Source organism: Anser cygnoides, chromosome 6 (assembly GCF_040182565.1).
Source record: "Anser cygnoides isolate HZ-2024a breed goose chromosome 6, Taihu_goose_T2T_genome, whole genome shotgun sequence".
NCBI classification, from domain to species: Eukaryota; Metazoa; Chordata; class Aves; order Anseriformes; family Anatidae; genus Anser; species Anser cygnoides.
The window spans coordinates 30,598,937-30,617,277 of NC_089878.1; the positions used below are offsets into that span (position 1 = coordinate 30,598,937).

At 45.3% G+C, this 18,341-nt stretch overlaps 1 protein-coding gene across 20 annotated transcripts in view; it reads right to left on the reverse strand.

The window, feature by feature from the left end:
• Positions 1-242: 242 nt before the first annotated feature.
• The window catches only part of BIN1 (bridging integrator 1), a 98,154-nt gene continuing 80,055 nt past the window's right edge, over positions 243-18,341 (reverse strand). For 8 of the 20 annotated variants that reach the window (XM_067000046.1, XM_067000044.1, XM_067000043.1 and 5 more), the window contains 7 exons: positions 16,968-17,075; positions 15,264-15,287; positions 11,282-11,374; positions 10,375-10,485; positions 9,533-9,634; positions 8,275-8,325; positions 243-5,626 (listed from right to left, as the gene is read on the reverse strand). In XM_067000046.1, the coding sequence (XP_066856147.1) occupies positions 5,519-5,626; positions 8,275-8,325; positions 9,533-9,634; positions 10,375-10,485; positions 11,282-11,374; positions 15,264-15,287; positions 16,968-17,075 (597 nt within the window). In that variant the 3' untranslated portion in view covers positions 243-5,518. The remainder of the gene's footprint in view (positions 5,627-8,274; positions 8,326-9,532; positions 9,635-10,374; positions 10,486-11,281; positions 11,375-15,263; positions 15,288-16,967; positions 17,076-18,341) is intronic. The other 12 variants (XM_013196690.3, XM_067000049.1, XM_067000050.1 and 9 more) reach the window with 4 other exon arrangements.

The following is an 18,341-nucleotide window of genomic DNA, read 5'->3' on the forward strand; positions in this document are numbered from 1 at the left end:
CTGGTCCTTCCAACAGACAAACAGACTGCTGCTGGAGTAGTTTCTTCTGCCGTTGAACTCCTTCAGGGGAGGACCAGCAGCACCCTTTCCATCCCACATGTTTGTACAAACTCCCAGCATCAACAGCACCCGGTCAAACCCAGCTCTTTGAGGTTACTCACCTCTTTCAGGAGAAAGAAGTCTTGAATTGTTCTGATTTTTTTAAGGTGGGGAAAATAGAGAGAGAGAAACCGACACAGGACTTAGGATGACACAAATTGTATTTCTGAACATTGCCAAGAAACAAAATGGGACAAATCCATCTAGTACTTGTCACTGGAACTGGGCATCACAGCTCTGAATACAATGGGAATTGTTCAGTGTTGTTTAAACAAAACAAGAATTAAAATAATTAAAAAAAAAACAACACCCAAAATCCAAACATTTCTCACATCATGGTGGTTAAACCCAGACACTGAATTAACAGAAGGAAAAGAGATTGCCAGCACATTGCCAAAGTCGTTGCAATTTGATTCAGTTAAAGAGAAGCAATAAGCCCAGAACTGCATCTGGCAAGTTTCATGTACGGACCGTCTAGGTGAAATGCAGACTAGAGACACGAACAGCAGAATGCACTGTAAAAAACAAGTGAAGGAATTATAGCCAGAAGACACATCAAAATACAAACTCATACAGATCAGTCTTAGCAGCTGTAGTTTCTCCACTTAGTTTCATAAATACAATTTCTGAAATGGCCTTCTAATTCTCAGCCTCCATGTGCCAGCACCTGTGCCAGCTTACAAAGGCTGGAGGGACAGCCCAGCACCCTTCTCTGTCAGGAGTTTGCTACTCAGAAATGTCTAAGAGCATGCAAGCAGAGAGGTGCCTGCACCAGCACCAGCTGTGATGGTACCTACGTGGCATGAAACAGCTTCCTTTGGCAGCCCGGAGAAGAAAAGCTTTTGCTTGTTTTCCTGCTATCAGCATTATCAAGCCGCACTATGCAGGATTTGCTGATGGACACAAGTTTGTGCATCTTCTAGCTTCAAGCTTCAGGCTGGTGGAGGGTGCCCTACGTTAACGTCAACCTCAAAGAGCACGGAAGAGGTTGGGAAGCAGTCTGAAAGACACAGAGACTCCTGAAGTCAAGAGGACCTTAGGCACCCCACTGTTTGTGGGATTTTTGCTCTCACCTATTTTGTAGTATCTCTGGCATCTGCACCTCAAGGTCAGACTCTGAGTGGGGCCAACAGCCACGCTAAGGGAGCAGAAGATAAATGCCTTGGGCCTTTTCTTTTCAAAAGGCTGATGCAAAACTAAACTGAGCTGACACCCTGGTTCCAGGCAGAATACGAAGCTCTTACAACCTGCTCCAGGCTATAAAAGACCCCTCTGGCTTGGAGCTGTTTGCCTTGGGTTTGGTCTTTGGATAGCGCAACAGGACGGGGTCCTGCTACTGCGACCAGGGAACACGGAGCCAGTGGTTCCACGAAGTGTGGCAAACAGACCACAAAGCTGGACTAACTCTGAGCACCTGGAATTGAAGCCTGCACGATCCCTTTTGCTCCATGACCTCCACAGCCAAGAATTGCAAAAGGTGGTAAAAGCAGACAGCTGAGGACTGCCCATGGAAAGCAAGGCAGAGCATGAGGGAGTCTGGAACTGCGCATTCATCTTCACCCTGGGACCTCTTTCCCTGACTGCACCTAGTGAAGATATATTACTGACATTGCTAAGACAGAGATAAAAAGGGAGAAAGAACAATGCCTTATTTCTCTCATCACTTGGGCAAATGATAATTCCTGCTGCACAATGGGATTAGGCTCAAATAGGAGAATTGTCATACCTACAGCCATAAATCCATGACCAAACTGAGATTGATAACGAATGTCTAAGTCAGGCTAAAAACCAGTCAATAGCAAGGGCTGAGAGATGCTTTTATTGTTCACCCAGTAAAACAATCCAGTAGAATATGGGGAAACAGCAGCTTTGCTGGTTTTAGATACCAGGTAATCCTTGAAATGCGTCCAGTGTACCTGTCAGTGGAGCAAAACCGGGCAACATGCTTCTTTGGGTTCTCTTCAATGGATAATGGATTCGCCAAAAAAATGCAGTTTGGGGTTAACTGAAACTATTCATCGGACTAAGAAAAAAAGGCAAAGGCAAAAAGACTATTAACGATAAAACATTTTCTTTCAGCATTTGCAGAACAGGTTTCACATTTGCGCTTCAAAGCAACTTTTTATAGCCCGAGTCACAATGGTTTTAAAAAAGTGAAAAAGCAACCCTAAAAATGAAATGCTTCAGTTTTGTTTGAAAGTATTGTTTTATGTTTCGATTTTTCCCTTTTTCATTTCACTGACAAAATGAAAAAAAAAATTGTCTCAAGGTCACCCTTACAACTTCAGGTTACCCTTACAACTTTTTTTCCCCAGGTTTTTCAGTTCAGCCTGCAAACTGAAAAAACAGTGGGCACAGCCTACTTGGGAGTTTACTGCCCCTCTTTCTATTTGAATCAGTCCTAAGCCAAAGAAAATGGGAATTTTATTTCACCAGGTAATACCAACCAGAATCGAGGTATTTAGTAGATGAAAAAATACTGAAAATCAGAGGAGTTGTGCCTGTTATGGGCTGAACATAATCCAGGAGATAAGAGACGTCCTGGCTCCAAAGAACACTGCCATCTACAAGCTTGCTGCCATGCCATCCTACTCTCACGTAAGGCAATTTACACAGTGCGGGCCCGATCCTGCGCTTTTAGAATCTGTGATGTGACGTGCACCAATTTGCGAGCCATGCAAAATCTAGGTAACCCAAGCTACCTGCTCTAAGCGAGGGCTTTCGGGGGCTGGGATTTTGGGGTTAGGGGGACGCAAATGGAGAAAGATGCAACATCGACCCCACTAGCAATATCTGAGCATCAACCATGTGACCTGAAAACAACATCCCTTTTTTGCAGAGCGTTACCACTTCTGCAGGGATAATACAGTACTGGATAGTTGCTTTGCAAGCTCAATTAAATGAAAAGGCCTTACAAGGATTTCTGTTGGGACAGTCATCTGGTTTAAACACAGCAGAAGACAACATCAACAACAGCAAAAAAAAAAAAAAAAAAAAAAACAATAAATTAGGTATCAGCACAGCTTTCTAAATGTTCTAGAACAATTACTTGCAAGACAAAAAATCACAGCTCTGGTACTTAGAATCTTGTCTTTTTTTAAAAAACAATAATCCACAGGTTTTGCATAAAAATAAACATTTTAAGCTGACAGCATTATGTTAATTGGATTCAACCCGCTTTTTAATATATATATATTTCTATGTATATTTAAATGCATATTTTTCTATGAATATTCTTTAAAGGAGTAATGGGAGTCACAAACGCATAAAAATAGATATTTTGGAAAGAAAAAATAATAATAAAGACAACCCTGGTGAAAAAAACAAAGCAATCTAACAGGGCAGTATTCTAAAGCAATGGCTCACCATACTATAATGTGCGGAGTCCAGTCCTTCTGTATTGTGAGCAATTACTCCTAAATACTATTGGGGTTTTTAACAGTGATGTACAATACAATTTCCTGCAAGTTTATTTAAAAAAAAATAAAAGTGGGGGGAGAAAGGGGTATACAGGACAGATTTTGACACTTGTTATATTGCTGTAAATAACTAACACAGGTCTTCCAAGATGAAAGCAGGAGGAACTCCAGCACTTCTTGCATTTACAAAAATATACTTCTTGATCAAAATCTGACCCTTCCCTCTGAACTAAAATTAAAAAATAAAAATATAAAAAAAATCCACATTTGCCCTATGTTTTTTTTTTCTGTTGTCATACAAGTAATCAAAGCAGATCAGAAAAGGTGGGATTTCCAGTAGTGTGTGTCAGCATTCCGTGCTTCTTTGAACAAAAGCCAGCTCCTAACAGATATAGGAAGATTATTTCCAAGAGTGATCCTGTCCCTTTACAGCAGGAGGTAACCTCACTGTTAAAAATCCCTTCAAGGCAAAAAAAAAGATCATGGGGTAAAGGGCGGGAAGCCATTAAAAAAATAATAATAGCCTGACCTGCTTGCCAGCTGCATCAGTATTCAAGTAAAGTTTAAAGTACCTTTGCGGGACTTCACAGAGTCTTGGAGGGTCAGACTGGCTTATTTTAACAACTGTAATACGCACTTTGAAACAGCTTTGTCATCTGCTTGTTTAAACTTTAAAAAAACACAACAACAAAACAAAACAAAAAAAAACAGGAGCAAAGGAAAGGTCTAGGAAAGGTCTCAGCATCAGTATTAGACTGCGCGGTGTCTTCTTGACACTGACACTTTGATATTCTTCCTTCCTCTTCTAATGTATTAAAAGACCGAGAAGTCATGCAGCCATTTTAAATGAGTACTTTTAGAGTCCAGTTTTCTTAGAGGTTAACTTGATCACCAGCACAGCACTGGAGAAAGCTGATCTAACAATATTTCACTTACAGAAGTCTTCAAAGGAAAATAACAAATACTATTCCACCAAAAAAAAAAAAGCCAATTAAAAACACAGACAGCAAATTGTTTTTTTCTCAGTGTTTTTTCTTAGACATTCTTTCAGAAGAAAAGTTTTCTTCCCTTGTCTTTCTTTAAAAGCACATTTTCTAACCAGCCAGATTTGAGAGCTATCTTCCATCTACGTGAATCTAAGCGTTTCTGAAACTGCCTACAGGGTTTGGGAGGCAGGGGATTCCCTCTCCTAAATTTCAGAGCCATCTAAAATGGCATCTGCTAATTTTGTCTTGTTTATTTAATTTGTTCATTCTCCTTAGCATTTTCCAGGCCAATACACTACTGTGAGAACGTAGGTGCTTGCATTTGAGAGAACTTTGGACTGAGCACAGCTTCACACATTTCACCTCCATGCCCTTACTGTGTAGTTTCTTCTGTCTTTACTTGTATAAAATCAGTTTGTGTAACATTGTTTTAAAGGAATAAAATAAAATGCACACGCACACACACATACATTGTATTGGTGAACACTATACACTGAATATTATTTTTTTCAACAGCATTAACAGAAAGTTTGGCCTACTGTAGGTTGAACACGGGGGGAAGGCTGAATTTTTATGGTTGCCATGCAAGCCACCTTCAAGACAAAACAGATGAACCCACCCAAGAGCAAATGCAGCTTCTACTCTCTTGTTAGACAAATGCTGCCTTTCCAGGGATCAGACTGACATCTCACCAATTCAGTCAATGCAGTATTTACAGAACCACACCGAGTTGCTTCTGTGTCAGTCCTCTGAATCCTAATGCTGTTAAACCAAAGGGGGAAGAAGGTAATTGATTTGCCTTAGTAGTAGTAGTATTCATATATATTGATAATGCTTTGAATTGCAATTTACTTCTGAAACCTTGCCCTTTGAAAAGCACACACCCTTTAAGTTGACAATTTTTTCAGGCTTCTGTTCCGTTAAAATTCTCTTCATTTCGCTGCTCTTTTTCAATTCTCTACCAGAAAATTTGCTTTTTCTTCCAGCAGAAATGTGTCCGGTGGGCTTGGGCTTTCACTGCACTCGCTCTGTGAAATTCTCAGGGAAAACCCCTCGGCATTGGTCAAGTTCCTTATGCTGGATCCAGTCAGACTCCTTCACACCCATCAGCCATCCTTCGTCCTAGAGGAAAAGACAGAGATCAGACGCTGAGGAATAAACACGAGTGGGGATTTTTCAAAGAGTGCAGGCCAAGGAGATGTCAAGGCACGTCAAAGCCATGCTCATAGCTGGCTTGGAGACGATCCAGGTAGAGGATGGGGGAAAAAGAATGATTTTGTTTTCTTTAAAAAGAGAGAAGGCCACTTCTCCACCAGAATCAATACCAAAACTCATCTGACCCAGTGTCTGGAGGCAGTGAAATGTTGTAAACAATCAGAAAGTGCAATAGAAACATGTCATAATTTACACCCGGTAAAGTAGAAGTTCTCTGGGGCAATGGGATGGGAATCACTTGCCCTACTTTTCACTACCTAAATAGAATCACAGAATAGTTTGGGCACAAAAGGACCTTAATGACCACCTCATTCCACCCTCCTGCCATGGGCAGGGACACCTCCCACCAGACCGGGTTGCTCAAAGCCCCATCCAGTCTGGCCTTGAACACCTCCAGGGATGGGGCATCCACAGCTTCTCTGGGCAACCTGGTCCAGTGCCTCACCCCTGCAGAGTAAAGAATTTCTTTCCAATATCTAATCTAAATCTACCCTTTTTTAGTTGAAAACCATCACCCCTTGTCCTATCGCTACACTCCCTGACAAAGAGTCCCTCCCCAGCTTTCCTGTAGGCCCCCTTTAGGTACTGGAAGGCCACTGTAAGGTCTCCCAGGAGCCTTCGCTTCTCCAGGCTGAACGACCCCAGCTCCCTCAGCCTGTCTTCATAGGAGAGGTGCTCCAGCCCCTTGATTATCTTTGCGGCCCTCGTCTGGAATCGTTCTTATACTCCCATGTCCTTCTTGTGCTGGGTGGTGGTGGTGGCATTCTCCATCATCAGAAAAGAGATGGGCACCTCCACAGGGCAATTCATCCCATCCATCTTGGGCATGGGTCTCTGGAAAGGATGAATTGTTCCCTGGGAGTGTTCACCCTTGTTCTGGTGAGGGCACATGGATATTTATCATTTTATGGAGCTTACACAGCCAAAATGAGTCTTGTATGCTATGCTGAAAGTCTAGTCTAAGAGAAATGGGAGCTGAGGAGCTCAACCCCTTTTCCCCAAACCCAGCAGGCTGTTGGGCTTGACGCACAAGGTGGATAGCAGAACTCTCCAGTCACAAGCGTCCTCCCTAGCCGCTTATCCCCCAGATCCATAAGCAGGGATCAATTTTCACTGAGGCAAAGGGAGCCCTGCCAGGTAGGACCTGCTCAGGAGGAGAGCCAGGACTTCCCACGACCTCCCTGCTCTCTGCAGTGTGTCCAGCACCAAGATTTCCGCTCAGTCTGAAGCCCAGGAGGGAGACGAGATATTTGAGGTAGGGAGGCTGCACTGTTTGCAGCTCAGGTGTGTGGCTGCCCTGTTGTCTGCATGCCTAGGAGCTTGCAGATTCCACAATGCCCCCCCTGCAGCTTGCAAGTGCCCACTCATGTCAGCCTTTTGCAGCGGGGCAGCCTGTGGGGCAGGACTGCAGCACGAGGCAATGGAGCTGCATGGGGGACCACTGCCTCCAAGCTCAACAGCTTGCTCCGCATCTGCTCCTCTGAGCAAAGTATACACCAGACTCATTTAGAGAGACATCAACACATTCAGCTACATAACTTGCCAGGGCAGAAACGCTCAGGCAACCAGATGCTCTAAGCCGTAGAGATACGAGGCATGCATGTGTGCAGCTCAAACAGTTGTTCTCACACTTCTCCTTTCGTGGAACTGGCAGGAGTTACCTGTGAATTTACCCAAGGACAAGCACTGCCTCCCTTGAAACATATTCTTTAAAAACATACCTGCACGGTGCAGGAGTGAAGCAGCCCTCACACCAGGGATGATCCATGGGGCATGTGCATGGCTTTCCACTGCCATTTTATAGCTTCTGCCCTCTTGTCCTGTTTTCTGTGCATTTCACACGGCAGCAGCTCAGACCAGCCACTGTACTGAGCTCCCTGCTCCATGCGGGCTGCACTGGGTGCCTGAGGCTCGGTCAGCCCTTGCTGCTGCCTCAGAGTTGAACATTCAGGGGATGGCATGGGAACGGCGTGAGACAGGAGCCCATCTGCAGCAGCCAGTTGCAGGGGCTGCAGAAGGACTGACATGCCATATATCAGGAAGACAAACAACTAGGTGGCAGGTGCTGGGCACAAGTGCCTGGAAGGCATCTTCCAGCTAACAGCACAGCAAGCACAAAAGCTCATCCGTTTGCATGTAGCGTCTGTGCCATACAGCATGCATCACTCCCACGGCATCCTGCTACCAAGGGTCTCCTCAGCGGGAGGGATCAGGCACCAGGACCCAGACTGACCCCTGCCTATTTTGAACAACGTCACTTGAAGTGACGGCTTAGAAGCACTGCTGCCTTTAACTCCTTCTATCGAGAAGAAATAAATCCAGGCCTGCCTGATGAACACCAACACCTAAGCCGCAAGACAGAGACCCAGATCACAGCCTATTATCCTAAGCTTCCTCCACTCACGTGCACAGTTCATGCACATGTTAACAGCCAACGCTGTCTGGCTGGGTATGGTCAGGGTTAGGGAAATGAGCTGTAGCACACAGTACACTGTAGGAGGGTTAGAGGGCTTCAGTGCAGCTACAGCATCATGTTAGCAACACTCAGAGCTCACCCTCTGCAGCTTGGAGAGTCTCGAGTTCATGGCTGTTGCACCCACATCCAGCTAGAGTGCAAACATAGGGCATTGAAAAACTCGCTCCACAAATGCCATCTCCTACTGCTGAAGGGGAGCTGCCCCTCATTTCCTATCCCGAAAGCTTTCTGAGAAGGAAATGCTCACGAATGCTTATGCAGGGCAGTCCCACCCAGTGAAGAGCTGTCTCCAAAAGGAATCACTGCTTCTTCCCCATACAACCCTTCCCCCCAGAGCATCAGCTCTGCGGGAACTGGCGGCATATTACAGCTCCCATTTCACAAGCAGCAGCAAGATCTGTCCCCATAGTTCACAAAGGCAACAGCTCAGCCACAGAGGATCCACATGTCCTGTGGCCAGTGAACTACACCTTCCCTTCACACCCCTTGTGGAATCCAGATTTTGTCTGGACTTGGCCAAAACCAAAGAGCTGGTGACTTCTGAATCAATTTGGAGAATTCCCTTCCTTTTCCAAACAAAAACCTGGAGACTTGAGAACGAATGTTACACAAATACCACCTCTCTCAGGCAAAACAGTAAAGCTGCAGCAGTCTCTATCAGCTGGAAGCCCTCAAACATAGCAGGTGAGGAGGATTTACTCAAGGCTTTCAGAAATAACTGAGATTAAAGAAAAACACTGCCAGTTAAATCCACGTTGAAGATGGACAGGGGAAGCGTTCCGTGGAGCTGGGCATCCTGCTCACATCTTTGGCTCTGCTGCCATCTCCTGACCAAACACAATCTTTTAGAAATAGGCATTGCTATGCTAAAGTGTAGCACACCAACCCTAAGCAAGCTTCTTTCTCAGAGCTTCAGCATTTCTTAAAAGCGGAGAAAATCATCACAGGCTGTGGTTGGCTCTGGGCCAATACCACAGTCTGCACTGCAGTGGTCACAGAAAATGTTCATCAAGATTAGGGGCTAGGTATGGGTTCTGTAGGGTTCCTGGTCAAGAAAGCCATTGCCTTGACTCAAATGCCCTTCTAAGGGCAGAAAGCCACAGCTACTTCACATGCTATACGCGGAATAAGATCTCCACTTTCAATTCACAAGCAGAGTGCTCCTCTGTTGCAGGAAGCAAGGACAAGGACAAGGACAACCGGCTCTCCAGCCAGCTCCCGGCCACAAACTGATGGCTCTGCACCCAGCCAGCAGGCTGTTAGTGGAGGAAGAAGCAGCTCCAGAAATCCCTTTGGCTTACCCCAGCCCAGGCACACACCCTGTCTTCTCTGCTCACCTGCTCCTCAGGGTTCTCAAATGGAATCACAAGCACCACGTCTCCGGCCTTCAGCTGCAGCTCATCACTGTCGGTGGCTGTGTAATCATGCATGGCCTGGACCTGCAGAGAAAGGAGAGGAGAGCCACGTGCTTGTTAACACAGCCCAGCATACAGTTTGCCACAAAGGCACCCTGGTGACTCACATCCAACTAGTTAGTTACGCATCAACACTTCTGTGTCTTTTCCTTCGGAGGGTTGTGTTCCCATACCGTGGGCCCTGAAGCCTCACAGGACAGAAAGTCTGTATTCACTCAGATGGCGTCCTGTATTGTTTTTGCAGCTGGACTTCAAGAGTATTAGTGATTATAGCCTCCCAACTCTACGCAGGGAGAGGAAACATAGGTAAGAGCATCAGTTCAAATCTTCAAGTGATTGTATCTTGTCATGTTTTTTTTTTGTATTCATCTTATCTCCTATCAACATCTGTATTACAACCTTTCTACTTCAAGCCACAACCCTCCACTTCAACTGCTACAATCTATAATGCTGCCTGTAACCTGGCTGAATCTGATGAGCCTCCTATTGTTCCGCAAAGTTTTGCAACCCTCCTGCTTTCAGCAGATTTCCCTGAAAAAGCAATACATGGACATAACTAAGCAGAAGAAAAGAACTCCTACAGCAGGTTAGGCAAACAAAAAAGGAGAGTGCCATATCTCACATTCAGGACATGATGCATCTGTGTTGTCTTGCTACCAAGGCCCTTCAATGTGACATAGCCCATGGCCATGCTGAGTGAAAGTACTTAACTTGTTACAAGAAAAAAATGTCAGAAACTCAGTGTCCCACCAGCATGCACTCACCTTGAACAGAAATCCTGGGGGCATGTCAGCTCTTTCAGAGGAAGCACCTCCTTCCACGGTGCCATTGACAGTAGCAGGGAAAGTTTCCACAACAACAGCAGGCAGAGAGCTCTGAAAGGCAGCAGCCAGGGAAGGAAAAACATCATTGAGAAAGGAAAATCCCAAATAGCAGCTCCTAGACCCACCCTGGAGGATACACATCAAAACCATAACCTATTTGGGACTCTCAACACTATCCAAGGATTCAGTGGGTTTTCCCAGCACACTAGGCAGTGACAAAAGCAACCCAAAGGACAGCAAAAGCAGCAGTGAGAAGGCAGGAGAGGTGACCGCTGCCCTCCTGTGCTTAAGGCTGAAGAAAGGCAGGGAGGATTCAGAGCATTTTTCTGGGACCACGCTGCCTGCCATTTCCCATTTACTGCAGTCCTTGTAAAGCCCATGTAGAACAGACAACTCACACGTGACAGTCTATAGGAACCAAGCAACCACGAGATGGGACCTACTCCAGCCCCTAAGAATGCTGACAGTGTCAGAAGAAAAGAAGAAACCTGGCTAGTCAGGGGTTATAGGCAGAACCCACAAAAGAAAAAGTAAATGGTGGGCAAGAAGGGGCCAGACAGAAAACACAAGCTTAGCACAGCACAGGTCATGGGCTTGCTTCGTGGCATGGATGAAGAGACAGGTTTTTTTGGGGAACTTCCAGCTGAGCTTCTCCCTAAGTATCACACAGGGAAAACACAACAGCTACGTCTGGCCTCTGAATAACACCACTGTAGCTGCCGCAGTGGCAGGGATGTGTTTTCCCAAGCCATCACACACGTCTTTTGTCAGCCCAACTTCCCGCATGTCTGCTGTACAACAAAAGGACATGATGGAGAAAAAGGGACTGCTTTATCTTGAGGCTTACCGATCCTGAATCAGCTTCAGTTTTAGATGCTTCAGCTCCAGCTGCGGCTTCAGATCCAGCTGCTTCAGCTCCTGCATGGGCTGCTTCTGCGGGCTGCAATACAAAAGCCATCCAGGTGGAGAGTTACACTCATTACAGCTACGCGTGTTGTGCAGAAAGTACAGCTCACTCTGTCCAAGTGCTCTACACGGTTGACTGCTGCCATCTGCTGACAAATGTGTGAGGACCTTCAGGTCCTCACCGTGTCTGCCTCCTTAGTTCTCTGCAGCCTAGTGCAACCGCAGCAAAGCCTGCATTCCCGCCCTTCAGCCACACAGCAGGCAATACTCCAGAAGAAATCAATGCAACCTGCAAAACCTGTATGCCTCCTTCCTTTCAGGACCTAACTTACAGACCTGCTCGCACATGCACAGTATCTATACTACATCTAGGTTTCCACTTGTATGTGAATACATGGGTCTGCTTACGTGCCAAGGGACAAGGTCTCTCCATACGCTATTGCCAAGGATCAACAATCGAGGAATATTTCAGCCTTTGCATGCACCCAGTAATAGAAGAGCGTGCTAATGACACGTCCAGATCTGCAACTTCATCTGGACCCAGCATCCTTATGACATTATCATTGAATCAAACAACTGAAAAACGTGACATTTTTTAATCCAATTAGGTTTTGGGCAGGCCCAAAGAGGCATGAACTTGAATTCTGTTTGTAAGAATTTGCTCTGACTATCCTGCACAGTGCATGGTGGGGAGGGGAGAGTCTAGCACACAAAAGCTACCCCCATCAGGGAGAAACATTCAGCATCACCTACAAACCACTGCCTGGCAGAGATTGCTCCTGGAAGCACGCTTCCAAAGCTTCAAGCTTTTAGTCTCTCTCACCTGAAGTCAGGCTAGCTCTGTTCTAACACAAAATTAAAGAGGTTCATTTGCCGCTCCCAGAAATTGCAGCAACACAGGAATTAAATTGGATCTGGCAGCATTAATGCTGCCAGCCAGGCATCATCTGGGCAAACTCCTGACAAGAATCTCAGGGGTCGAGCAAGGGAATGTCTTCATGGCCAATCTATATTTGTTCTCTACATCAGGTATAACAAGCACCTCTTTGTATAATCTGCAAGATTCCTATTCTATACTGCACAATAGAGATTGTTACACAGACATCTTCCATTTTTAACACGTGAATAAACAAGTTTTGGCATGCCTACACACCTCACGCATTTGGTAAACACGTGTGCCCCTAAACACAACCACATTCAGCACGAGGCATTGTCCTGATTTCTTCATGTTGTAATTCTCATAGCCCCAGCCCTACAGAAGCATTTTGGCCCAGGTTCAACTGATCAGTGAAACCCTCAACTTCCACCTCTTTCCCTGGGAACCCAGATAACTTGGTTGAACCTGGGTTCTGCAGATGTTCCAAGCCATCCCACAGTGACCGAAGCCCAGACACGCGGTCTGTGGGCTGATCCCGAACATCTCCTTCAACCACGTCTCTTCCCCTGATGAGAGCACTGCCCAACAAGACGATGCGCAGATCTACCAGGTTTTAAGCCATGCTCTGCATGAGCACGTTCTTCCTTCATCACATCTGTCTTCCATCATATCTGGGCTGAGAGCAAGCCAAGATATGGATCTGTTCCTACACCTGAGCAGATGCAAAGCACCAGTCAGGAACTCCAACACCTCCTGGGTTAACCTGGCCAGGCCAGAGGACACACACTGTAAAGCTGCAGCCACAGTAACCCTCAACTCCACACCCGTCTGGCTACTAGCCACACACTGACACAATACTCCAAGTGGTTTTCTAATAACAACAGAAATAAGCAAGCAATAAATACCTTGATTTAACAAAAGGCCATTACATGGCCTTCAGCTGTTCCAACAGTGCCATTTAACACACGCCTTCCTCTGCTGTCACCTCCTTCCTCACGTCCCCCCATCACTGCACCCACAGGCCTATACTGCCAGCAGGTATTACACATAGCAGAGCTGTTCCCGTCCTGCAGGTGATTCCCAGAGCAGCTTTGGCAGTACTAAGGTAAACGTATGCGCATATGAAATGCTACCATGGCTTCTCCTGTTTAATTAGATTTGCTCCCAGGTTGCTTTTTGCATGGATTCAGTGAAACTGGAACAGATGCCAGCCCAACTCTATCTGGTCGAGCGTGGTTTTTATATGGACAAGTGAAAAGGAGTTCACATTTAGCCATGGACTTCTTAAAGCAGCTAATTTGCAAAAACAGTATTTAATAACCAGAGAAATGGAACCTCAATTAATTCCCTGGATTTCAAAGGGCATTTCCACGTCAGCTACTTATTTTTCTATTTTATGTACCCGTAGGCATGCCAAAGTCTATAAAAGTATTTACAGTCATGGGGAGATACCACAGGGAGAAGACGGGCAATTGCTCACTGCTGTTGCCAGGTTTGAAAGCTTTATTTATTCCAACAGCAGCATCATACACACCAGACGCAAGTTTACTGGTCTGCAGAACTAAGCGGGTTCTCCAAGTTTCTATGCAGTTGTTAACCCCATAGCATATGGGGCTGTGCACCCAGGCAACAAAATCTCTCATCAACAGCTAGAAACAACATTAGAGCAAAAACACTTCAGAATGCTTGAGGAGCAAAAAGGAGGATTCCCCAGCTATGGGGAGCTCTGCCCTTTAACACTGTATGGGATGTCAAGGTGAGGACTGGAATGGTGAGAGCATCTTGCCTAGTACCATTCCCCAGTTATACTGTCCTTCAGGTTTCCAGAATGGGAGAAATGGCCCCAAACTGGACTGTAAGCACAGTTCAATCACACACAGTCATACCTCACGCACTGCCTGTCCACATGAAAGGCATGATGAGATCTTTCCTTGCTAAAACACAGACTTTTCTTTCTTTCTAAGACAGACTGACAATGCACATAAAATGAAGTGACAGATGTTAAACACTGATGGCTGATAAAGCACACAAGGGCAACATCTTTCAACATGACGCAGACTCATGTGAAGGAAAGTACTGGCCACAGTGAGTCCTTGGGCCAGACTCTCAGCAAGCGTAAAGCTGTTTCCTCCTATGCATTGACTCTAGGTGCTGATCTGGCCTTTGAGAATGGAAAGGTTGGCAAGACTCAATCCCCCGGTGCAAGCCAAGGACACGTTGCTTACATCTACACCATGGGTTACAGCCAGCTCAAGTCACAGGCTTGAGTGCCCAGACCAAGTGTTTTCTATCCACACTGCTAGTTGTTTGTGCAGAGGGGCTCAAAAGCAGCTGTGCTTGGTGTATCTCCACATGGGCTAAACTCCAGCACTCTGAGACCTTCCCAGGCCTGATATATCTAGAAGGCACAAATGAGTGTCCAGCTTAGGTTCAAGATGCAGAGCGTGTATAGAGTCTCCCTTGCCAGCAAGCTCCAAAGCTGGGGTTGTGGCAGGTGACAGGCAAGTCTTGGGCCTGCTCTTAACATTTTGCTTAGACACAGGCTGGGCTATTTCACATCAGTCTGACAGTGATGGTCAATGAACAGCAAGCACTGCAGAAAATCCCAAACATGTATGTATACCCAATGGTAGAGGTAGTAAGGACCAGGGGCACCCGAGACATTTATGCATCACACACAAGACCAACAGGACATACAGAGTTTAGGAAACACTGTGGGGATGGAGGGTGAGGATGATGCCACAGTGGGATTAAGTCTGGGGAGAAGGTCTCAGCATCATGCCATGGGAAAGATAAGTGAGTTAGCAATGGGGTGGTTTGGTGGTGGAGGCATTAAGTTACAGTGCCAGACCTGATTTGCAAACATGGCTGCCCCCAGGGCTTCACAGAAGGTGCAAAAGTGGGTTCAGCATTACATGGAGCAACTTTGGTTTGGGGGATGCATGGAAGAAAAGCAGTGAGGGAAATGGAACAGATATGCACAAAGAGATGGCACTGGCACATGCACAGTACATGATGAGAGATGAAAGCCATGTGAAGTTCTTACCTCCCATAAATCCCAAGGTAAAGACTATGCATGTCAAAGAGCAACAAAAACAAAACATGTTTATACGTGATTATTTCAGTGAGTACAAACATTATAGACACTGATCAGTCTGAAGCAGGCATATGCATTCAACAGCACTTACCTCTGCATGTTTTAAAAATATTTTTTAATGCCTGAATTTATACACTCCTCCCCACAGCATATCTAAATTAAGTCCCCAGGCATTTGAGTGAGGGTTATTCCTACCTTTGGAATGAAAGGAATCAGACAAGCCACAATCAATTAGAAGTGGCGACCACACAGCCAGAAAAAAATCTTGAGTTTGTGGTCTATTAGAGCTAAATATGCACCCTTATCTCCCCAGACAACACAGTTAAGAATGATTTCAGATCAAGACTTCAATTGGTGTCTTTGGATCAGCAGTGAAATATTTTAACCTCTCTGCCATACTGTCTGCCCTATAGGAAATAAATTTGACTCCTTTGAAAACTGGGTGGTTTGTGCTAGGTTTTAATACTGTAGCTACCATTACAATTATTAATTTCAGACTCTTTAATGACTTCTGAAGCTAACAATAAATATATTAGAACACCAAATAATCTATTGTTGAGCGGTTTTGAAAATCTTACTCAGTGTAATATTTGTTGCTTGCTGGAAGGGTAACAAATAATACCATTTTTAAGTCAAATTTATACTAATACCTAATGTCAATATACCTGATTATCCAAGTTATAACTGGTGATTCAGATGAAAAAAAAAATCCCAGTAAAGGAAAAATAAGCTTATTCTGGGGTATGTAGCTTGTTCAGTTAGGCATGCAGTCAGGAAATGCCAATCTGCCCAAAGTTCCAGAAAGTAGCAGTTTGGCACATTGAGGTGTATTAAATTATGATAGTAACTAGCATTTTGTAATGTAGTATTTTAATTTAGAAGACTCAAATGCCTAACAGAGATCTTATTGCTACAAAAATTTGTTTCAAACAGGTCTATTTGACATTGTGATAATGCAGAAATATTGTAAGCATCCTAATTATGTTATTACAAACTTTAATGGAAACCATGGGAAAAAAATACCCATTTCATACATATGAAGTGGAACGTCTGGGTGAAAGACAACAGCCAAAATCAGGTGCCCTTCACAGCCTCCAGCCATTTAGAAAGAAAATGAAGCATGGTCTTCCTGGGACAGTAGCAGGTACAGGCCAGAGCAGAATGAGGCATCTTCCTTTTTAATACTTCACTGTGTTAGCAGTATGTTCAGGGAAGAAGCTAGTACTTTACTACGAACAGAGGCTGTTATACCCAGAAAAAAAAAAAAAAAAAAAAGCACTTCATGTTACTTGAGTATCTGTCTACAGCTTTATTCATCTTAAGTAACTGCTATCAATCAAAGAGCCTGCTTATTAAAAATCCCTTTGAGAGCAATTTATAGCAGGCACACAGAGCATGGATTGAATGCCTATCCACAGGGTAACGGTTTAAGTCCATAGAGCACACGGTGGATGCCAATCTACGGATGGATGAGTTGAGTGAGTTGTCAATCAATAGATCCTTACAGCAAAGCACAGGCACCTAGTGCCAGCCCGTGGCCTAGCTAACAGCCACCTGCCTCTCACTGGACTTACAGATCCAGCAGAGAAGATCGAGGTGACCCTTGGCAAGAAGTCAGGTTTGCACTGAGAGGGAATGGTGATATGAACCAACCTGGGAGGCAGGTGTGGGGGTCTTCCCCACAGTGGCATCTGGTTTAATGGGATCAAAATCCAGATCCAACAGGCTGGCTCCCTCCTGGAAGGGCCCAGGGGCATCAAACTTGGCAGCAGTGAGGAAGAAAAGCAGGACGAGCATTAGACACACACATGTGCACAGTAGAGGGTACGCGATATCCAGGAGCTAAGGCTGCAAGCGCAGAGATGTTGTGGGGATGCAGACACCTGACGTGACTCCTGACTGCTCTGTGCCCGTAACCGCGGGCAGGAAGCACGCCTTTGCTATCAACCAAACCTGGGCTTTTTCCACGAGGCTCACTCATCTTCTCACCCGACCAAACGAGCTCACATGGCGTAAGCACCTGACCTGCTACAGGCAAAAGGATCGCCACCACTGCCAACTCAGGTGGCCTTCTATGTATAGCTGTTCCTCACAGCTCATCCAGCTGCCTTTGTGCTGAAGGCCCAGGACAGACCCCCAGCCACACACATAGGAGCTGCCATCCACACCACCTATCTCAGGAACAGGGATCTAAGCAGAAGAACAATGAAACTTCTGGAAGACAAGTCTGAGGGACCTGATTGCTCCTAAATCCCTCCAGAAACAGAAATACAGAATATGGCAGCTCACCCTAGCTAAGGGATCTGAATCACTTCCCACTCCAAAATGCCATTTCCAATGCCTTCCATTTCAGGACATCCCACCAACATGCACACACCAGACTTCTAAAACAGCACACATCTGAGAGGCTTAGCTACCCTCTTCAAAGTCAGCAGAATACCCTTCTTTGATTAATGCACTAACCAAAGATGATGATGACACATTCACTGATTACCACTAATAAAACAGTCACAAAGAAGTCATTAGTACTCAAAACAACTATCATCACATCTGGTTGTCAAATTTAGCCTAACCACTACAGCCTTCCTATTTAGCTTCAGAGGAAGCTGCAGTCCAGGAGGATTTGACCCCACTTCCACTGATCTTCCAAGCTTGCTTGCTCTACCCCTTCAGCTACCTGTCCAACAACACACCAAGGCTGGCAGCTTGGTCTTCATTTACATCACGGCCCCAACATGGAAGAACTTGTGGAAAGAATTGAGACACAATATAAGAGAAAGTCCTCTGCATGCAACACATACCACCATCATCTTCACCTCCTCTGATTTCCTCTTACACCAATGATCTTTTAGATTTTTCCCTCCCTTATGAACATCGTCTCTCTTTTTAATATCCCCAGTTCCGGGAGGGCAAGGAACCAAATTCACCCATCTCACAACAATAAGTATGCTAAAACCAACTGGCATTCTAGTACATTCCCCCAGCACACTGAGGCCATTGGAAAGGTTCAAACCCTAATCTGTAGCT